The following is a 24,035-nucleotide window of genomic DNA, read 5'->3' as shown; positions in this document are numbered from 1 at the left end:
TAAATTATATATTAGTATATGTAAACTAATGAACTGAAATTGTGTCCCAAGACAACCCTGTTATGAATGTTTTTCTTATCACTTACTGAATTCCAAGGAGGAGCTAAAACTGAAGGGTCTCCTTAGGAACTACTCAAAGTAGATTCTAGTCAAGTGACTTAATATACAGATGGAACGTCACAATCAAACATGATATCGACAGCCTTCCCAAGAAATATATCTCACATATCAGTGGGCACAATTTAGAATGAAGCAGAAACAAGAAAATAATTAAAAGGAATGCACAAGTTTAAAAGTTTTAAAATAAATTTAATTATATCTTTAGAGGTTTATTATCTAATGCTTAGAGTCAAAAACAAAGCAGGCATACCTTTGAAAGCAGAATGAAATTACATGTTGAAGCCCTTTTGATTATGATTTTATTCATTTACATGCATTGGATAAAATGACCTCCGTGCTTGTTTGCTTCCATAACTTTTTCTTTTTAAAGTCGGGTCTCCTTGCCTGGCCAGTACTTGGGCTGCAACCCATGATCCCTTGCGGGACATGTCTCCTTTTTGATGCTTGAAGACATCACTATTTTCTCTCTTGTACTTATTAAGCTGCTGTGATTCAAGACATATTTTTTCTTTAAAACGAAAAGTACGGCCATGCTTAGAAAGACAGACACTGTGCCCAGGAGCGTGGTTAATCCCAGGTATATGTATCTAAAAGAGGAGAGAGTCTCAATTATAATTATTGCAGCTATTCAACTTGAAAAAAAAAAAACATGAAGGCTCTCACAGTGTGACGATGACAGCTGAGGGATGCAGACGGGGTGCAGACTTAGAGTAGGCCAGTGGCTATGGACACTGGTGAACTCCTGCCAGCAGTTAGCTCATATGAGGCAATTTCTTAGTTGTCATTCCTGATTACTGCAAATGATATAATAATTCCAACTTCCTCTTTAACGAGTCCCTGAAGTTGGATAGCCATCTTCCTGCTTACTGGGGGCAGTCCTATTTAGTCTATTGCTGTCCCAAGAATAATTTCAAAGGAGCCCCTTTCATGTTCAAAAGTGTCAAGGTTTGACTAAGTCGTGGGGTGACCCTGTCTCAAATATTTCTTCAATACATTCCAAGGAAAAGCTGCAGCTAGCAATTCAAAGAAGGGGTCAGAGTTCTTAGTGGATCAGAAAGGCCTGATAAAGAACTCAGTGTTCAGTTTCCTCTCTTCCCTGCAGTCTCTGCACTGTACAACATCCACATTACAGTGAGCACTTAGCCTCACCAAAATGAGAGCAGGAACCAAATTTCACTCCCTGAACTGGCCCTGGCCTTAGCCAAACATTCTTCACACATAACATCAAAGCCTATCAAATCTATCTTATTTAAGATGGTCTGCCTAATTCACATGAAACTTACAGGCTAGAGACTGGGGCTTTTTTTTTTTTTTTTTTTACTCTCTAAAACAAAGCATTCATCGTGTAAGTCTTTGAATGAAAGAAGCCCTGCTTTTAAACCACTAGAGTATGGCTTTAAGCAAAAGGGAGATAAAGGTTTGATGGACGGAACTGAATGATACCGTAGTGAGAAAACCATGCTCTCCACCCAGACTCGCTCACCCACACAGAGAAAGCTTTTTACTTTTGTGCATTTCAAGTACTGGGATAATTGAACATCAGCTTGGCAATAAGAGCCGGATGGATTGAGAGCCAAATCCAGATCTTGCCCAGGGGATTAGCGCTGACGTAAATGGTACAGTTTGGCTCAGTTTAAAAAAAAAAAAAAAGAATAGAATTAAACCCAGAATGTGACCTAAATTTAAATGCATCTGAGTTTCAGGGAATATTTTGCCATTTATGTGCACACATTTTTGAAACTGTATTCTAGGATTTTTTTATCATTTGTTATATATGTATGTTCATGTGTGTGTGTGTGTGTGTGTGTGTGTGTGTGTGTGTGTGTGTGTGTGTTATGAGCCAGGGTTGCTCACTCTGTAGCCTCAGTTTAGCCTAGAACATATTATATAGCCAAGTCTGACTTGGCATTGACTATCCTCTTTTAGAGCCTGAATTCTGGGGTTACAGGTGTGAGCCATGTCACCTGCTCATTTTTCATCATTTTTTAAAAATGATTACTTGGGGCAGGGAGGAATTTAAACAAAATATAATGATATGTACATGTGAAAGTGTCATAATAAAATACATTCATGGGACACATTGCATCATACACTAACTTGAAAAAGTAAGAATGAAATAAAACAATGATGAATTTAAACTGAAATTCAATGTTAATGCTGGGAAATATTTTTTTAATCTAGAATATTAGACTCGTTCACAGTTTTTGGTTGACTTGCCTCATAAACAAGGAAGCTGCTGGGAAATCTTAAGTGTAAGGATGTGGCAGAAAATGAGATGTGGGGGCACAGAGATGCAGGAGGGTGTCTGGCACTGTACCTGAAAGTGTGGGAGTCATACAGTCTGCAGGAGCCTCTGCCTCCACATTTTTTAAATCCCCATTTGAGGCATGAAGTGTCAATCAAAACACCAAAGTACACAGGGGCTGGGATTCCCGCTGTAAGAAACACAAATAGTTGCTTCTAAGTTTTTGGCCATGAAAAGTGATCCAGAGCCACTTACCTTGAGCCCAGGAATCACTGTTTGGGGGATGAAAAGCCATAATTCTTCACTGAGACCTCTTTCAATGGCTCAGTGTTTGGTCCCAAGCGGTAACTGTCGGTAGTTTAGCTCTAGATCCATGTCTCCTGGAACTTTACCCTCGATGTGGATGTGAACACAGCTTCTCCCCTGACTCACCAAGTGGCCAAGGCAGTGAGCCTGGATATCACCTTTGAGCCCTTCTCAATTTTAAAAGCCCAAACCACAAAATCTCTTCCTTAGGAACATATCCTGTCTCTAATTCTGCTCTGATGTAAATCTTAAGGAGGGTGTGTGTATAGCTTACTGGTAGAGAATTTGTCTAGCATACATCAGAGCCCAGGACTTCATTCCCAAACACCCAGCCCTAATAAAAGCAATAGCCAAGGGTTATTTTATTTTTTGCCAATTTCCTTAACTCTCTCTACCCTATTTACTGTGCAAATAGGCTCACAGATAATGTGCAAGGTATTTGTTCCAAGACCAAACGTGACATGTCTGGCCTCATCTGCAATCATAGTCATTGTCTTATATTTCAGACACCAACTTCACTGAACTTTTCTCAGTGATTAACGTGGTCCGCCCTCTTGCTGAATGCCTTGAGCAGCTTTCTTTAGCTGAAGCAGATTCCATGTTCTTGCCTCTGCCTTTCGAATGTGCACATACCCTTTGCATCTCAGCTTAAATGACTCCCTTAGGAAAGAACCAACCCAATGACCTAAACCTCATTCATTCTGCTCAGCAGCCCAAGCTTTCCTCCCTTCCACAAACCCTTAGTGCTCTTGGAACAGCCTGTTTGGTTGTTTGTTCTGAGAAAACCAAGCTATGCAGCCACAGGACAGGCACAGGGCATTTGTCTGTCTTACTCATGCTAAAACACTCATCGCTTCTCAGTAACTGATTATTAATTAGTGTGTCTATGAATCCATCAATACAGTCCTTTGATAACAAGTAAAAATTATTTTTTAAAATATTGCCCTCTTAAAATTCCACTGAACTTTTGGCCTGAGCGTGGTGGTACTTACCTTTAATCCCAGCACTTGGGAAACACAGGCAGGTAGATCTCTGTGAGTTCAAGGCCAGCCTGACCTACAGAGTGATTCTAGGACAGATAAGGCTACACCAAAAAAAAAAAATTGTTTCAAGGGTAAACATTCCACTAACATTTTATAAGTAGTCACTATATAATTGATTTAATATAGAATCATTTACAGTCATTTCAGCTTCAGGCAAAACATATGCCAGAAATGGAATAATGACTCCACATCATCTCACAGACCACTCATTAACTGAGAATTGGCCTTTATTGTGAAGATGGCTATGGCCCTTAATTTCACCAAGAAATCATTGTCCAGGGATGGCCTACACTAAAGTCAGCTCTTCCTGACAGAATGGGAGAACTGCCACAGTACACTTGAACAGTTTGCATGTGAAATAGTTTATTAGCTGCTTACCAAAACCAATCAGGTGAATGAAAAAGAAGGACCATCCATAAGATGACCCCACCTGCCTGACTAGAACAAGGAAAAATTGTTAGAGGCTATAAAAGCTAGCTAAATGCAGTGTGGGGTCCTCTACTCACTGGACAGACAGTACAGAAGCATAGTTGACATCACTGTAGTGAGTTAAATTTGAGTGTATAATATACAGAAGATAGAGTAGCACACCCATATCAAATATTTTGATTGTGGCAATGCATTATGGTCATCCAAAGTGATGACATTTGCACCTGCACCACAGCACAAGCTATGCTCCTTAAGCAGTAAAGTGTCAGCAGTCTATACTAATGAGTTAAATGGTAGGAGTCTCAACTAAGAGAAAGCATTGCTGAAACCAGACCTGTTAAATACATGGGCCTATTTCCCTCAAGAAAAGAAAAAATGACTGATGTCTTTTTGCCAGGAAGGTTTGCATAGATGATGCCTAACAACCTGGTGATCTTTTTGCTGATCTATGGAGCCAGCCTTCCTAAATACCTCCAAAATCCTGAGCATCATGTTGGTCCTTGTGTCTTGGTCTCTCAGGGAACAGAACCATTCCTTATGAAAGAGCATGCTCCATCAACAGAATAGCCTTATGCATATAGAATAGCCTTATGCATATAGAATAGTTTTATGCATATAGAATAGCCTTATGCATATAGAATAGCCTTATGTTTATCACAAATCCTCCTCAGGTCCTTACTTGAGCACTATTTATCAGACAACAAAACACATTCTTACACACCTTTACAAGGTGACCTTCACACCTTGTAAAGGTCACAGGTGCTTTGTTACTTTGCCATGGAGTTTCCAATTTGCTATTGCTGAAGCTTTGCTGTGATAATTGCCATGTGGAGACATTTTACCCAAAGTATTACTGTACTTACGTGTGTAAGAAACATAAACTGTGAGGTCAGACTCCAGAAGTTTCTTACCCTGAACTTGCTACAGTGGAACTGACCAGAGTTTCATTTTTCACCAGCTATAGTGCTTGCAGGGCCCCTGATGATAAACTAAATTACACACACACACACACACACACACACACACACACACACACACACATAAACACACATCACATCACAGTGCTGAAAGAAGAGAAAAAATGTTCTTTTGATTATACTTACCAAGAACTCTTACTGCTAAGGTGTAGATACCCAGAGCAAAAGACTTAAGTTGTGGTTGAATGCACCTAAAATTTAAAAAAGCACTATTTTTAAAATGTGACCTAAGAGATTTCACAGCTGCTATACAAGTATAAACCCCAGAGTATAGATAGATAGATAGATAGATAGATAGATAGATGTAATTCCAGCCTCAGAAAGTGGAGACAGGAAGTCATTAGAAGAAGATGGCACTAAAACTAACCATGTTGATAAGTTCTAACTGGGAGATACTGCCTCAGTGAATGAGGAAGAGGGACATTTGAGGAGATTGCCATTTTCAATCTAGGGCTTCATGTGTGCATACCATATAGATGTCCATTATACACATAACACACACACACATACACACACTATACATATAATACACACACACACACACACACACACACACACACACTTTTCAAATAATCCTTATCTGGTCACAATGCTTATTTAATCATTATTCTTTAAGATTCATATTTTTATTTTAAAAAGTGAGGCAAAGTTTAAAATTCTCTTACTTTTAAACATATATGATTTACAGCAGGATCAGTGCTTAATTCCTATTTTAATTATTCTTAAGAACTTATATCCCAAATAAAATATGCAAAGGAATGTATATTTCAAGGTCCAATATATATAATTGTTTTAAGTCATTCACATAATATTTATAGATCAGAATCCTCAGTTGATTTAAAAATACCACAGCAAATTCCAATCTTAGCAGGAATTTGAAGAAAATAATAGACTATAGATTAAAATCATCAATTCAAAACACTGTGTTATTAAGCATATATTTAAGGTATCTCACAAATGTTTATTGTATATATTTGATGGAAACATACTTAAGGTTCATTTTATCTCTGTTAGTTAATACTGTCACCAACATCAAAAGACAGGACATGATGTTTACTTAATAAAAAAAACCTCAATGATATAGGTTTTAACCTTGATCTAGATCAAACGTTGGCAAACATGTTGAATTAAGAAAACTCTACTCAGCTACATTTTTATAGAGAAATGTAAAGTGTGGTCATATGACAGTGGAACCAGGGCTGGGTCAATTATTTCAAAAAGCTATCAAGAATCATGGCTCCACAGAGAAGATAGATCGATGGATAGGTAGATAGATAGATAGATAGATAGATAGATAGATAGATAGATAGATAATATAGGATATGTATATATAATATATTTATATATAATATATAAATATAGTATCATTTTTTATATATGATAGTGAAGTTGGAGTGAGGAGACTTGGCACTCACCTCAAGAGTAATATATATCCAGGTATGCCACCTAGAGATAATGTATATGATGTAATGACTGAGATCACAAGGAAATATAGAAACATTTGGGAACATCCATTTTCTTTCTGACACCTGCCCATTATGCCTGACCAGTTTCCTGACTTGGGGGCTGCAAATCCTACACAAGTGCAGTTAGAAAATATCTGTAACACAATAGAGAAAAGTGCAATTACTGAGGTATATTTAATTAAAGCAGAAGCTATGTATTTGTTTAAAATTGTTTTAGTATAATATACATGTACTATATGAGCAATGGAGAAATACTTTTTGCTGTATTGAAATGCATTAAGGTAGAGTATTTTATTGTTCAAATGGTGACTAATCCTACAGATTTCTCAGTAAATTCTAAGATATTCACACAAATCTTGCTTCCTTCACTCTCACTTTCATTCTTCCTTTTCTTTCTTTGGTAAAACATGCATGCATTGTATGTAGAGATGGGTTCTTTAGCTACAATTTCCTTTGTGTGCTTGGTTTTATTCACCTCTCCAACCTCCCACCCTGCATCCTCTGGGATCCCCTTCCTTTCCACTATTGTATGCTTTGATTGTACGATGGTCACTTTGTGCTCAGCCTACTTCCTCTTTTACTAACCAACCTGCTTTCTACTTAGGATGCAAGGGAATGTTCAAAACTGGTGGTCAGACTCTCTCATTGTTCTCAACTGTGCCATTGGTGTTCATTGCATACTTGTAAGAACCCCAAATCACTGTTGTGAATTATCTATTCTCTATCTCATTCATTCTCTTTCTGTAGCTCCCAGATCCCACTCCGATCAGTAGTCAACAATTTTCCCTTTTGTTCTGCTTCACTTACACAAATGGCTCCCACAATGGCAATTTTCAGGTCTGTTTTGTCATAGAAAACACATGACTGAACACAGCAAGCTCACCCATATCACATGGCCTGGCTGCTCCCCTCCTAGGAAGGTCTCCTCTGGCCTGGTTGGCTTTACCCTGTGTGCTCTGAGACTTCACTGGAGAGAATATTCATGACTTCCCCTTGTAAATCACATCTGTACCTCTCTCTTTCATCCTAACTCAGTTCTTGCTACTGTGTGTAGGGCTATTTATTTTTAAAATTCATCCTTCTACTAGAATACAACCTCTACAAAAGTAGGATCACCCCACCTTGTCACTAGTGTGCATCCAGTGCATAAAATTGGCTTTATTTTCAGTGTTTAAGAATGTGTGTGTGTGTGTGTGTGTGTATTATGTCAGGAGCCAACAAAGTAATAACTAGCAGATGATCTTCCTGAGATGAGTCTGCTTTGGATTAATAAATAATCCAAGACAGATTTGCTTCCATAGGCAAGCCCCAGGAGAAAAATCATTTTAGGAAAGATTCCTGCTATTAATATGTGTTTCCTGTTATTATTGAACATATATAACATTCATTGTATTAGCACACCCTTTTGAGCAGATCACTGCAGAAGTACAAAGGTGTACTGTACTATCTTCTAGTGATGCTATACAGACAAATTGATGAATTCTTTTTTTTCTTATTTTTTTAAATATTTTTATTTTCTATATTCTTTGTTTACATTCCAAATGATTTCCCCTTTCCTGGATCCCCCCTCCCCATATGTCCCATAAACCTTCTTCTCTCCATCCATTCTCCAATCACCTCCCTCCTTTTTTCTCTCTGTCCTTATATTCCCCTCCAATGCTAGATCAATTGATGAATTCTTAATCCTCCAGAATCTCCATCTAATTATGTTTCATGCAGAATTGGAAAAGGGTAGTTTTATTGATCACTGTCTCCATTATCACATCTGGCACATAGCTGTGACCCTAAATACATGGGTTGATTAAACATTGAATATATAGTAAATTTTTTAAAAATTCCTAAAGTTATATCAGTATTTACTAAGTTCTTTTATTATGGGTCCCCTATTAGGTCCTTTCTGAAATTCAAAACTGCAATGAAAACCCTGCCAGTCTCCAAGTGTCAGCAGTTAATTGCTTCTACTACTCAGAGTACATTCCAAAACATTGAAAAACCATTAACTAAAGGCCATATAAAGAAAACTATCATTCATTATAGGTAATTTTATCTTCTGTTGAGACAGAAGATAAAATATTAACTGGGTTTATCTATACACAACTTCACTGATAACTTAGTTATGATTTTTAACTCTCCATGAACTTGTAGAGCTGTGACAGATGATGAATGCTTAGCCAGGTATTACTCCTAATGGATATGCATGTAAACATTCTCTGTTGTAATCTTCTTATTCAATCTATGATTTGAATTTATGTGTAAACTTGTGATGAACTTTTTATCATGTGGTCATATATTCTGAAAGATGTTTAGGTGCTGAAGGCAGAGAGGCTTGTGAGTTTCCCTTGTCCTGCTTAGTGTCATCATGACCATTTCACTTTTCCCCCTTTACTTAAAGAGCTTTCATAGAAAACTGTTTTACAACTTAGAAATAAAAGCTAAATTCACTTTTCAAAGTGTCCCTCTTTTTATCCTGAGACTTCGATTAACAGGCTGAAAGTTAGAGCCTGGCAATTCCTGTGGAGATAGAACAAAAACTACATTACTTAATCTCCTACTGTTAGGCTACAGGTGTTAATCATCTAAGTCAGCAGGCTTTTAACCCCCAGAATTAGCAAGAGAGCTTGTAGGTCTTTTTAGAAGTAATCATCAGCATTCACTATAGTTAGAAACCATCAGTCTTTAAAGCCACACCAGAGTCCTACCCTGTCTCTCATTTCAACCCACTCCAGGCCAGGAACCTCCTGACAGTTCTGGTAAAGTATTTTCAGTCCTTATCAATCTTGTTTTATTTTTGTTATCTGTTTCTGCATCTCAGTGTCCTTAATATGTTTGGATTCACAACTAGCCAACAGAGTAAATATATGTGTGTTGTTCAAATTTTACAAAAGACAGTGTTTAGCCCTGAGGTACAAAGGTATGACTAGAGGGGTAGTCTGTTAATGTCAAGTCCTTCACAGATGGCTTCAGTTATGCACTGAACATCCATTCTCAGTTCCTTCATTGAAGTATCAAACTTCTGTGCAATCATATTTGGAGGTAAGGCCCTTAAGAGGTCATGAGCATACAGTCTTCAGGAATTAATGTCCAACAAGAAGAAAGCACTTTAAGGTTTTTGAAGTGGAAACTTAACCGTTCTTTGGAAAGTGTTGGACGTTGTTTTGCTGGGGAAGGAGTGTTTTCCTGAAGCAGACACAATTGAAAGAATGTTCTGCTAAAGCAAGCATGTAAAATGACATGTGATAAAAGATTCTTCATCACTAATGGCATGCATGCATTGATCTGCCTTACATTTTGTAGTTGAGCTCCATTTGTTGGGATTCCATAAAGAGAAATGCACCGAAAAAATTCTGGTGGTGTGCTGTGGCTTCTTGTTGCTTCCCCAGACTCAGGCTGATTGGCAGAGTGATGTCAGCTGAGATAGACTCATGTGCTAACGCAAGACACGTGGTGTGGAAAGACCCGTGGAGGACACGTGATGTTTGGAGGGAGTATAAATAGGACTGAGGGTGGATAAACACAGAGACTGTGCAATAAATTGAATTTCCTTTCTATAACTGTGAGGACTAAATGCTCACAGTTTAAGGCATTCATCTCAAGCACACTTGTGATTATACCTGATCAGACTGAGCAAACTTCCTATCTAGAGTTTTGCCTCCTCTATTATACAGAAATTTTATAGCCCAGACCATCTACTTCTCATAGTAAAGCAGAGCTTCCTTAAAACCATCAACTTTCTTGGGATCAGTACCTGGACTTCTGAATCCCTATCTCTAGATACAGACCTCTTAATCTTCTATATTTGTGATGTGTCTAAAACCTTTTATGTCTACTGGCCTTAAGCTTTAGCTCAGGAGACACCAATTCTAAAGCAGACTTTAAAAGTGATATGTTCTGGTGTTTGGGACTTTCTTATCCTGGTCTAATACTTTTTACCATAAAACAGGAGTTGTAGACTAAATAATTATGAAAGTTATTGTTCCTGTTTCATGACTAATCCTTTCAACTGCAGATCCACAAGAATGATTTAAATTCTTTATAATATATACAAGAACAAGAGTAGGGTCAGAACCAGAGCTTTCACCTGGTGACCTCCCGAGCCCCAAATGGAGCTACATGGGACTACCAGACATGTTAGGAGATATTTCTTACAATGTTCTTTCCACTCCGACTGGAGGACTGACAGCCAGCAAGACAAGCCGACACATAGGTAATCCCATTGTCCCCACACATGGGCTCCCATTTTGAGTCTGAACATTTACATCTTGAGTTGCAATCTGAAAAGAGAGCTCGTTCATGATAAGAGACAGGTTTGGTTCTGAAAAGAAATGTAACAGTATAAAATATTACCTCTTAGTATGCTAGATATTAGTTTAAAAAATACCAATGCTCTTGAGTCATATAAATGCTATGATATTGTCAATCAAGTTTGTTTTCTGAAGATACAATTATTGTGTTAAAGACCTCAGCATCTAAGTGTTAAAAACGATCCAACTGTTAAATGTCATTCCCTTAAATAGTACCATGATATTATAATGGGTTTATCCATTCTAATCAAGACCATGGCTTAGAGTAAAGGTCATATTAAAGTCCCCTGCTTCTAGGTTCCTTTACTGAAAATTTGGACAAAGGTGGGTTTGTCCATGCTTACAAGACAGAAAAGTATAATTATGACATTACACCTGCTGTCTTTTGTAATTGAGTGCATATCCAGTATGACAGGGGTTGCTTGTAGTAATAAATGAAAGCAGTAAAATTGAACACTTTTCTTACATCCACTGTGACTGCATAGCTACTTGCATATGTTTTTCCAACAACACATCATACATCTTTTGTCTTCATATTCTCCCCATGTACAGAGAACATCCACATCCTACATCATCTTTGTGCATACGGTTTCACATTATTCGGTGAGTTACCAACTCATTTAGCCACAGATGTTTATTGGAACTCTCTGAAATGCTAGCTTTGTGAGGATGGAAAATGTTTATAAATCTTAATAAACAATATTTACTCTCTAAGTGTTGGCATTCTTGATTTTTTTTCTTTTTCTCTGGTCTCTCCAGAGGGCACTCACCCATGGGAGTGGCTTCTTTCTTTCTTTCTTTCTTTCTTTCTTTCTTTCTTTCTTTCTTTCTTTTTTTTTTACTTCATGTTAAATGTTATGCCCATAGAGCTTTGATAATTCTGTTTCCTCCCTTATTTGATTTTTTTCTGTTAATCTCTCACCTTGCTAACTTTTGTTTTATGCTGATATTTTGGAGACTGAAATTAACCAACAATATAGTGTAATGTATACTTAATGGTGGCCAGATCAGTCTGTACTCCTACGATGCCAGTGTCAAATACAACTCTTAGCACATAGTAGAGTAAGAATGGTAGTCTATAGGAAATGAGTCATGGTCTTACTGTGTAGCCTGGCTGAGGCACGAAACCTCAGACCATCTGATTAAGCCTCCCTAGTCCTAATACTGAAATCATGTCCCACCACATTCATCCAAAGGTGGTGTTTAGAGAAAGAAGCAGTGCTGTGTGCCCTTGGTTCTAGTGAATATTCCCTATATTATTATAAAAGTAATTTCTTAATTTAGGTAACAGTCCATCTAATTGGGCTGCTGTGGATTGGGCCATCTTAAAAATCACCCCAAACAGAACAAAAGGGCATTTGACTAGGTCTAAGGGATGTCCACTGGGAGCATTTAATCTCCTCTTCCATGAAATATTGACTGCTGGCTGAGATGATTGGTTTCATCTGAAATAACTAATGTTTTTAAAAGCCCAACATCAGGCCCCTAGAGGTCCTGTAAGGCCAAGTTCCCAGATGATCAGACATCCAATGAAACGTGAGATAATGGAGGCCACCCACTCTCTTGTATATCAAGAAAGCCAGGTTAGGGAATGAATTTGCTAGAACTCACACAACTTGTCAGTGACAAACTTGGGAGTGAACCCCTCCCAGGTATCTTGCATCCAAGTTCTTGTTCTCCTAACAGCATTATGCTCCTAACTGTAGAAGAAATATTACCCCAGTTGTCATATCTCAAGCTTGTCAATAGAGAAGCTCTCTGGTGTCTAGAATCAAAATAACCTTTACAAACAAAGCAATTCCTGGGGAGCATTTTGCATAAAATTAAATATTTTACATTACTGGGGATGTGTTTACTTTGCAATCTACAGCAGACTTAATAGCAGACACATCTTATGGAAGATTTGTTTGACAATATGGTTGTGGCTTAAAACTTTAATTGTAAAGAGCGTTTCAGAAAACACATCAGTGCTTATTCTTCAGTGGGACTTGTCTTTGGGAGAAGCTGTGCTGAGAGGACAGAGGCTCCCTAGAGCTCTTGCCTGTCTTTGGCCACCTTCAATGGCACAACTATTCTCAAAGGTTAAATCTTTGCCATTGTGGAGGATGTTGTAAACATGTGGAAAGCAGTTTTGAAAGAGGAGTTCAGAATGCACCAAATACTGACAGTGCGATTAATAATTCATCTTCAGACTGGCTGCTGAAGAGGCTAGACTCAATGACTACATTATCTTTTATTTCTCTAAAATATTTCATCTTTTATCATGGAAGTACTCATAATATGAACCTCAAAATTTCACAGCTGCTGTCTATATATTTTATTTTGTCTTAAAACAGCATAATGCAGAAAGATTTAAACTCTGCGTCATGCCTCTGTTCAAGGTTAAGATCTGCCTTTTGTAGACATCAAGTTGGGGGGGGGTGGCAAATAGACTTCTAAAAACTCACTTCTCTTCCAAGAAGGTTAGCAAAACTCACTTGTATAAAGAGTATAAAGAACACACATTAGAAAGGGAAAGTTATTATGTCTTATAAACTGAAATATTCAAATGATTCCAGAATGCTGGCTGGTCTATATAACAAATATGAAAGGTATGGTCAAAAATGGCACAGGGCTTCTATTCTCTGCAGAATCTTCTAGCAATTAATAGTTACCATTGATTTTCGTATTCATTACTGACCATAGCAGACTCTTCAGCATCACAACCCTGGTAGTCAAACTTTTTTAAAAAATTTTTAAGGTTGTATTTAGTAAGTTTTCATTTTAGATGAAAGAAAGTACAGTGTGTGCTCAGTTAAAAGTAGAGGAAACTACGTTGGTAGAAAAGATGGAGGCTAGAATAAAGAGATGGGCAAAGGAACAGGAAGTGGGGAGCTGTAGAAAGCAGGAGGCAAGAGAGGAACTACAGAATAGATGATACAGAAAATGTAAAATGTTCCCTATGGACTTACATACTTGAATACTTGGCTCTACCACTGGGGGGGGGGGGCTTTTTGGAAAGCTGTGGAAGCTTTGGGAGGTGCGCTCGGTAGGTCACTGGGTCAGAAGGCCTGGAGGTTTGTAGCACCTGCTTCCTTCCTGACCATCCCAGCCTCCTATCTGTTGATTTGTGAGTGAGCAATTCCCATGCACACATAAAGACATGGGATCACCTGCTACTACACTGTCCCCGCCATGATGCACTGTATATGCCCCATAAAACTGTAAGCCCAAATAAACACCTCCCTTTTTAAGCTTCTTTCATCAGGCACTTGGTCACAAGGATTGAAAACAAGAAAGTAATGAATACAAGAGATCTGCAGAGTCTGCCTTTCTACCTCTGCAGGCATTCAAGCTGTCTGGAAGATTTAACCTAGAACCTCTCTGGCACATGGTAAAGATTCAATAACATCTATAGATAAGCAGTGTAGAACTAGCTAAGGGGTGCAGATGCCCCATCTGGTGGAGTGATAGGAAGAACTCTTAAATGGAATGGTGAAATGTGTCCAGCAAGATCCAGGTTTGTGTTAAGAAAGAAACTAGAAATGGTATAATCAAATCATTGATCACATACATGGCAGCCTAGGAATGAGACCAATAACAGAAAATAAAAGTTCTTGTTCTCTGGACTCAGTGTATGATGAACAGTTAAAGACAGCTGCAATGAGATAGCATTTTACCCTGACCCTTGCAGTGAATTTAACATAGCAGAGACTAGGAAGAATGTTTCTAGAGACCAATCCTGTTCATTAGGAGTCCAGAGAGGAAAATGAGAAAACTTCTTCTAGCTATTTTAGACAAATACTAATCACTTTCATGTATATGACATTATTTAGGTTTTCTATAATCTTTATAGATAGGGTTTTTTTTAATTAAGAAAGTTATAGCTAGATTGGTTCAGCCCATTAGCCATTACTTTACTAAGAACTCAAGGTTGGTATTTCCATGATTACATTGTTTCTCTTGTCAGATTAATTTTCTAATATAAGATGTAGATTTAGCAATTTTTATATTTCTATAAGACAACCAAATTCAAATTTGCAATAAACAACATATTATAGTGACAATAACAGATTCTGAGTCTTAAGTTGTGGCAGCTACTTCATTAAAAATCCCTTCCTATAATTATGAGACTTCAAACATTAACATAATCCTTTTGGAAAACTTTATTGACAATTGAATCAAACCATTCTATCTCCTCAAGTAATGTCATGAAGGAACATACCCTTGGTAGGAGATAGTCAGTCCGGCCACACTGGAATTTTCACATCCCAGTGCAAACAGAGAGAGGAAGAGGAGGTAGCCAAAGATGGATGATCCCAGGTAGAGTTTTGCAGCTTCACAAATACCCAGCCTGAATTTTTTCATAACTATTCCCCCAGAGAATATTCCAAGGGCTACTGCAGGAATGTTGATGAGCCCTGCAGAACAAGAAAAACAACATGAGATCTCTGATCATCACACATGTGGCCTTAGTGATTGCTAAAACACATCAATTGTTCTAGTGTATCTAACTGTGTTGTTCTTTTAATTTATGAAAATATTCAGTTGCTATCTTTAGTCAACATATACCAAAGGTTTGTGAAGAACATCAAGGTCATGAGTTGACCATATCACAAGTTTAGCCTTAGAGTCTCACATTCTCCATGACACAATGTACAACACAAGGACAACTCTATCAGTGCTGAATGAGTCAATGAAATGATGTCTTTTCTGGTAGATGCCAAGAACTAACACCTCTCAATCACATGGCATTTGGGTGAAAATTAATCTTATTCAATATGGTCCATAGAATGATACTCACAGGGAATGAAGGAAATGGTCTGTTTGTTTGTTCTATGCTTACTTTTTTTGGCTCAAACGAATATAGTTTTGTTGACTCAGCTCCTTAGCGTCTTGCTTTGCTGGTCTCCTCACAGCTACAATGGTGCTACTGTTTGCACACCAAGTGCCAGGTGCTCAGTGAAGCATTTGATATGCTACTCATCACATTTAGTCTCCTCACAATCTGAAGGGTAGCATATTATTATCTGCTATTTAGAGAGCAATTTCCTTGTGATTTTGAGTGTGATGATGAGTAAGCCTTAATTCAAATGTAGGGAAACCCATGTCAAGTCCCCTGCCTTCTATCACTAGGTTCTATTAGTTACATCTTTTTAAAGGTAATTAGGGGATGAAATCCTAGACACAGAGTTAGGCAACTTTACTAGTCATCTCTTAAACATGATTTAAAACCTGCAGAGGGAGTAATCCTACCAGGTGATAGAGAGTGCATACTCAGAGACCCAGGTGCCTGGGTTTAGGTAACATCAGTTCAGCCTCTTATCTGCTGTATAACTGTAGGAATTTTCTAAATATTCCTAAACCTGCTCACACTGCCTATTTATATCCAAATATATCTATATCTATCTATCTATCTATCTATATCTATATATCTCTCTATATATATATATTTAATACACACACACACATATATATACACACATAAATTTCCATATCATATATATTGTTCTATATCTTTTCTATATATGTATATATATACATATAAATTTCCATATCATACATATCATTCAATATCATATATATATGATAGGGACTAGGGGTGGAAAGTGAGTCTAGGGTAAGTTACAGGCAAGAGTGCAGTGTCTATGACTGAAACATACAAACATACTACATGCATATATTAAAGTCCCAAAGAACAGTGCAGCCTTTGTGAACACCATAGACAGCAAAGCAACAAGGCAAAGCCACAAGGTCGTTCAGTTCAACACAACTCAGTGACTGATGTGCATTCACATTTAGATGTCTGATCCCAAGTAGTTTATTTTAGGCATATTTAAGCACAGCACAATTTTTTTTCCAGTAATAACTTACTCAATCCCGTGTGCACAACAAAACTTAAGGTGTGAGTACATCAAAAATCCTTGTAACGTATACTTGACATCTTCCATAACAATACGTTCCATAGATTAACTGAGAAAAGTAAGCTCATGGTAAGAATGTGGTAAGAATCCGGTTTAGTCTCAGCCACACAGATATCACAAAGCTTACCACTTCCTAGCCTTCTGGGCAGAAAATGAGTTATACGTTTTCCTTTGAGAAGACAACCCTGTGTGTTTATTTCTGATACCTTTTCTGCTTATATATGTGCACAAGAACCGCTGTGCCTCCCACAAAGAACTTGTACAATTTTTATATGTTTTGAAAATATCCCAGAGGTCTTCCTTTGGTCTCATACCTGCTGCAACTGCAGATGCCTGTCCCCACCGAGTCATTTCTTCAGCTCTAATTTTCTATTATGAACATCTCCCTCTAAATAATGTTCTTAATTGTCCTTTATTAAAAACAGATTTCCACTAGAAATTTTAAAAAGAAACATAATTCATGACTCCAGGATGGGAGCAGTCAAGTGCCCAGATGCAATATTGTATGAGCTTGAATAATGAAGACCACCCACAGCTTCAAAGACATGGGCTTTCATGCAAATTCAAGGGAAGAGATTTGGGGGTTTGCTTTATTCTGATTTAATCTTGTCTTTCATATTGTACAAAAACTTGATTACAAACTAATTGTTCCAATATGTGAAAACTGAAAGAATTAAATTTTAACATTAGGAATATTTAAAAAAAAACATTTCAGTGATTTGAGGGCTTAATATAGTGTTCCAAACAGAATCAAAATGACACAAGAAAGAAAAAAACTAAAACTTGGTCTTACTTAAAAAGCTGATCATAAGCATTATCAAAATTAAAAGGCCTTATTGACAAATCAAAGGGGAGGGGCTGGGGGGAATAAGGGGAAGGAAAACTGCATTCAGATTATATTGTATGAAAAAATTAATCTATGTTTAATAAAAAGGAAAAGTTAAAAGGCAAGGAAGGTGAGGTATATGAGAAATGCTCGCAATATTCATTGAAGAACTCATGTCAAAAAATATGCAGTAGCCAGAAACTACCGATGAGAGACTGATAAGCAAAATAACTACATAATGTGGGAAAATGACTTGAACAGAGTTAACGGAGGAGACAATTGAAGTGGCCAGTGAACCTGTGCAGACAGATGCAACATAAATGGTCACAGCTGAATGACATGCTACTACTGTGAGAAGTCACAATGACAAAGGTTGACAGCATCAAGAACTGGCAAAAATGTGGGAAGGCTAGCATGCACTCACACTTCCTGTGGGTGTTCAAGTGTCCTCGGCCATATAGATTCTCAGCAATACCTTCTGCATCTATCATAGACTGCCTAGGACCTACAGTTTGCACTCTATGCACTAGCCAAAGAAAATGAATCTACCCATAGACATATTATGACTGTGAAATATATAGTGGCCCCACAAAATAAATCAATCCAAAAGGCTCTCAGTAATAAGTTGATTAAATAATTCATAGTACAGTGATATCACAGACTATATATCATAGTAATGAAAATAATCTACCATGGATATTTAAAATTGTGAATGAATGTGAACATTAACTATTCAACTTACAGGAGGCTAAAGACTAGGCAAGACTAGATTATGAAGATTTGGTTTACAATTATTCTAGCCATTAGGGAAATTACATGCTGTTAATACTCTTCTTAGATAATATGAAGTTATAGGTGATGGCTCCTTCATACATACACACATACACATATGCAGAAACATAAAAACAACTCATTCAGATAAACCACACAGGGGACATTTGCAGGATTAACTATTGGTTGAAAATTATGTCTTGACATATGTCTTCACTACATATAAAGTGAAAAAGAGTATCTCAAACTTCATTCCTTATTGGGTCTTCTTTAACTAGATAGACATGGATGGAGTGCTGAGAGAACATTCTAAAATATTTATTTTTCTCATCAAGGAAATAATACAATTGAGTTATGTTGAATCAATCAATATTGAAAATGGTTCAATGATCCAATCTTCATAACTCTAGAATATCAGGGTGCACTTGGTCATCACTTTCACATCCTCTGAGTGCCCATTATTCAGAATTTATCAGAAAATTGCATCTTCTGAGAGATGTACTCAGCTTTTTTTCTTCTCTTTTCAGAGACATGTATAGAGACTAATCTTTAAAATACTGCATGAAGAGGGGCTGAAGAGGCAGCTCAAATGTCGATATTTAGTTTCCATAACACAATGGGCCACAACCACCTGTAGCTTCAAATCTAGGAGATTTTTTTTATCAATTTTTATTTTATGTTCATTGGTATTTTGTTTGCATGTGTTTCTGTGTAATGGTGTCAGATCCCCTGGAACTGGAGTTACAGCATGTGTGACCTTTCATGTAGGTGCTGAGAAGCCAGTGTACTGAGAAATCTCCAGCCTTCCAGGAGATTTGACAGCCTCTTCTGACCTGCATGGGTACCTGTGCTCACACACACAAGCAAACACCCCACCCACACACTCATGCACCCATAGCTACACACTCCCATGGCACATCTATACTCATGAACAATAATAACAATAAAACAAATTCTTTAAACCTTTGTAAGAAGAAATAAATTAGAGTCTCATATCTTAAAGGAATATGTCCCAAGAAACAGAATACATTTCATACTTCAAAATGGTGACTTTAAAGGACACATTTATGGAGAGAAGGAGCCAATCCAGGTTTTAAGTCTCTAATTTTATACAAGGTGATAGCCTCTATTTAAATATTGGTTTCTCTTCTTTACTTTTGCTTTGGTCCTTGAATGGTATTCCTGTTATTGGCTACATAAATATACTATAAACACCACTACTTTAAACAACTTATCAAACATATGCTTTGTTAGAGAGAGCACAATCATGCTGTCTAAATGTCTGTTGCATGCAGTTCCAAATATCATGCATGCAATTATGCCAATGTAAGATTTCAATAAAGCTTAAAACATGTGTACCCAACATTACCAATCATCTAAAAAAAATTAAAAAGATTCACTTCTTTTTACTTATTTAAGAACTGTGGGAGCTGGGCAGTGGTGGTGCACACCTTTAATCCCAGCATTTGGGAGTCAGAGGCAGGCAGATTTCTGAGTTCCAGGACAGCCTGGTCTACAGAGTGAGTTCCAGGACAGCCAGGACTACCCAGAGAAACCCTGTCTCAAAAATCAAAAAAAAAAAAAAAAAAAAAAAAAAAACTGTGGGAAATTGTTTTACAGCCATCCAGTCACAGCTATAAATAACTCTTGTTGCAAAGTTGTAATACATACCCACCATGTATATATTCATCCTACTAGATTTGTTTTACAAATTTTTACTATTTCACTCCATCCAAAATATCTGAAAATACTTTAAGTTAAAATTTAGAACAATCTAATGTTACTCAGAATGCACAAGATTCATCAAATTGGTTTCTATGGGAACACATGACAGGCAGGTGGACATACCAATGACAAAGTTGGCTTTGGAAGAAGACTGCCCATACTGCTGCTCAATGTATTTTGGTTTATATGTGACCATGCCAAATAGAGAATTGAACTGAACAGTGCTTGCACACAAGTACAAGATGTATACTGGGTTTCTAAAAAGAGTCTTCAGTGTAGGAAGAAAATCTGTAAGACAAAAACAATATAGAGTCCTTGAAGATAGGGTCTCTGGTGGTGGTTATTGCAACCTGCAGAGCTACAGTCGCCCTGGGTTTGAACATAGGCACATTCACTCCTACAGGAAGACTACAGAGAACCCACAGGTGAGTCAGGGACATGTTCCACCAGCTGACGTGCCCATGGCAAGAGACTAGCATATTTCCCCTCATTCTTCTGCTCAGAGTTCTAGGCTGGATATCATGAACTCTCTGTGTAAGTCTCTTTCTCCAAATGTAGCTCACAAATATCTCTTTTTGTGATTGTATCTTGGTGTTAAAAGGACATACCTCCTTCTCTCAGCCCCCACAACCCCACCCCATGACTTGGGCAATTACCTTCAACAGTTGAAGACTGTTGCATTTATGAATAAACAAATACAAGATTGCTGAAAAATGAAGACATAGAGTCAGTTTCTCAGCAACTAACATTCCTGAGGGGAACTCCTGAGAACAGGCCTGCCCTTTGCCTGGCTCCCACTTACACCCTTGCCAAGATACATATTTTAATATATTGTTCAAACAGGTGGGTCTCATGTGAAAGGCTCTCAGAAAAAAGTTATAGCATTTTCTGTTCTGCCCACCTAGGCTTATACTGAAAAACTGCTGTGGAGAAAAACAATCCTGAGTGAGAAGGTTGAGCCAACCAAAAGGAAGCTACAAAGGATTTGCTCAACCACCTGCATAACCTTCTCAGTAAGGAAGACTTCCTCTCTGCATCTCTGCTTCCTATGTGATTTCTTAAGCTTTCTTTCAGACCGTGTGTGTGTGTGTGTGTGTGTGTGTGTGTGTGTGTGTGTGTGTGCAGTGCTGCAGTCATACACCTCCTCTAGCTTCCCTAGGAAGATGTACAGTAGCCCGTGATCAAAGAGAATCTGACTTACCTCTTGCCATTTCCATGATTTTCATTTTTTCTTCACCAGGGTTCATTTGGTAGTTAACAGGGTCATCTATAATGAACTTGGATTTCTCAGATGAGGAGCCAGAGTCCTCTCTACTTTGGGATCTTGGTAGAGTCTTGGGTAAGCACCAGAAAGGTATAGCTGCAAGGAGACTTAGGAACCCGGCTATTAGATAACCAAGCCACCAGGCCCCAACCCACTGGGGATCCTTTGGGGTGATAGTTATATGGTCTGAAAAACAGAGGTTGTTTAAGTCGTGAGTTCTTCAAGGTTAGGGTGTTGGAATGAGTTACTGAAGAAAACAAATTCTAGCAACAGTTCTACCACATCATTAAAACTATAGGAGGGCTTAAGGTCAGAATGGCCAGAACCTTTATAAATGCCAGGTGGGCCTGGATGCTAGCCTTTATTCCAGCCTCTAATAGTAGAGACAGCAGAGCCATGGAGTAAGCTGCATAGTTACACTGGCTATATCGATGATCTCTGAGATTGATTGAAAGACCCTGCCTCAATGAATAAGGGAGGAGAAAAAATTTAGGGTGATTCCCAGTATCAACCCCAGGCCTTTACATGTAAGCACAACCATGTGCATGCACTCCCACACATAGTCCTCCCCCAAGCACAAGGAAGCATGCACACACACACACACACATACACACATATAAGAAACAGGAAACATCTAATGATCATACTTGGCATCCACCACTGCCTCCTACCCTCAGTCTCTAGAAAGGGTGTTTATGGGGGACTTCAGTTTCCCTGTTATGGGTTAATCATGGGTTAAAAAGTCAGAGACTAAAGGCTGTGAGAGGCCCATGACTTTACACTGTGCTCTGGGGCAGTGCCTTAATCTCCAGGGTGAGTAAGGAGAGTAAAACACCCTAGAGCCTGCTGCGCCTTCAGAAGCATCACATCTGATTCACATATTGAATGTCTAAGATTGTCCTCAAAGATGGCTGCCAGTCCCCATGGTAACTGCCTAGTGGTAGAATGGAGAGCAGAAGAGAGAAGCTAGGACCAGGAGAAAGGGAAGTCTGGTCACTGGTGACTTTCACTCCTATGTTTGCTTTATCAGCTGATGTCTCTATCATACATGTTGACACATCTGAGACCAGAAGGAGCTGCCAAGAACCACAGTTTTGAGTCTGGATCTATTTGAATTGGCAGCTGTGGGAAAAGAGGGTCTGCCTTAATAAACAGACCATAGATAACCCTGCTCTAACCACTAATCTGTTTATCCTTCTACACCAGTTAATGCTTGCATCTTCAGTATCAAAGTGTATTCCATGGATTATTATACTTAATGAAAGAGTGGCACCTTGACATTGTGATAAAAGCAAATTTGGCGGCTGGAGAGATGGCTTAGTGGTTAAAAGTACTTGCTGTTCTTGTAGAGCTGCGGTTGTATTACCAAGCACCCACATGGAGGCTCATAACTGTCTGTAACTCCAGTTTCAGGGAACTGACACCCTCTCCTGATCTCTTCCAACAACAAGCACTCATTTAGTGTGCATGCATACATGCATGCAAATATTCACATGCACATATTTTTTAAATTTAAAAAAAGAAAATGTAATATTTTTCAAAGTCTCATTAAAAATTCTGCTAGTTGAAATGAATAACTAAATACAAAGTGAATTCAGCTCCATGTAAGGAGCTATGGTAAGGTAGCTCCATGTGCAAAGGCACCCGTAGCAAGCCTGGACACCTGAGTTCTATCCAGGACCCACAAGGTGAAGGGAGAGAGCTAATTTCTACAAGTTGTCCTCTGATCTTCCCAAATGCATCGTGGCATGTGCACACACAAAGAGGAAAGGGTAAATAAAGAAATATAAACAAGTAATCTACTTACCTAGATTCACAAAGCCAATATCAACATACAGTTTGGCACACAATGAGCCCAGAAGGAAGCCAAAAATGGGCCCTATAATTGCCACTGTCTGCACACACCCTGTACAAAAAAAAAAAAGAGCCAAACCAAAATAAAATATTAAAAGAAGGGATAAGAGAAAAAAAGAAGAATAGCTGTCATTTGGCTCTGCTTTGATAAACTGATAAAATGCTAAGCAGGAAATATGAGACGCCACTGGTATCTTGTATATGCCATTTCTTTTGTGGGCATTTCCCTGGTTAATTTTTCAGTTGCACTGGCTGAGAAAATACATTACAGGCCAGAGGCAGCCTAACTAGATGGCAGGAAAAGGCTATCCAGAGAACAGTGTCACTAGTAAGCAGAGAGGCTGTCCCGCTCAGCCAAGAGTCTCACACCTGTGGATCATTTCACTGCAGAACTCAAACAAGTATATTCCTGGGAAATGACATGAGCTGGAGGCAGGAAGAGCAGATTCCTGGCCTCTTTCAGGACAGTGGAGAGTATGAGATTCTGCCCAGTCTCTGAGAATCTCCAGGGGAAGGTAAAACCTTCCCAATCTCCAGGATAATTGTGTAGTTAGGTCCATGTAGTTCTTCTTTAGGCTCCTAAGTTATGCTCTAGTTTTCCTTAGAGACAAAGATTGTGGCTAATTTAAACCTGTTTAGGCATGTGCAGGACATTGGGGATTTCTGTGGTGCATAGCCAGAAACACAGTAGTCCTTGGTGTAACCTCTCCTTCAGTCTTACACTTTGCCCCTAATAGCTACACCTTCAAAAGATCAGAATTCCAAGAATCAAAATTGATGTGTTAAATACAGAAGACACTGTAGT

At 38.2% G+C, this 24,035-nt stretch overlaps 1 protein-coding gene across 1 annotated transcript in view; it reads right to left on the bottom strand.

The window, feature by feature from the left end:
• Positions 1–484: 484 nt before the first annotated feature.
• Slco1c1 (solute carrier organic anion transporter family member 1C1) overlaps positions 485–24,035 on the bottom strand; it is a 35,657-nt gene continuing 12,106 nt past the window's right edge. Inside the window, exons 6-14 of the mRNA XM_052172754.1 lie at positions 23,184–23,282; positions 21,314–21,562; positions 20,236–20,400; positions 15,092–15,287; positions 10,733–10,898; positions 6,536–6,720; positions 5,247–5,311; positions 2,438–2,555; positions 485–707 (exon numbers count right to left, since the gene is read on the bottom strand). Coding sequence (XP_052028714.1) covers positions 485–707; positions 2,438–2,555; positions 5,247–5,311; positions 6,536–6,720; positions 10,733–10,898; positions 15,092–15,287; positions 20,236–20,400; positions 21,314–21,562; positions 23,184–23,282 — 1,466 coding nt within the window. The remainder of the gene's footprint in view (positions 708–2,437; positions 2,556–5,246; positions 5,312–6,535; positions 6,721–10,732; positions 10,899–15,091; positions 15,288–20,235; positions 20,401–21,313; positions 21,563–23,183; positions 23,283–24,035) is intronic.

This window comes from Apodemus sylvaticus, chromosome 2 (genome assembly GCF_947179515.1).
Source record: "Apodemus sylvaticus chromosome 2, mApoSyl1.1, whole genome shotgun sequence".
Taxonomy (NCBI): domain Eukaryota; kingdom Metazoa; phylum Chordata; class Mammalia; order Rodentia; family Muridae; genus Apodemus; species Apodemus sylvaticus.
This window is presented reverse-complemented; position numbering and strand designations above follow the sequence as displayed.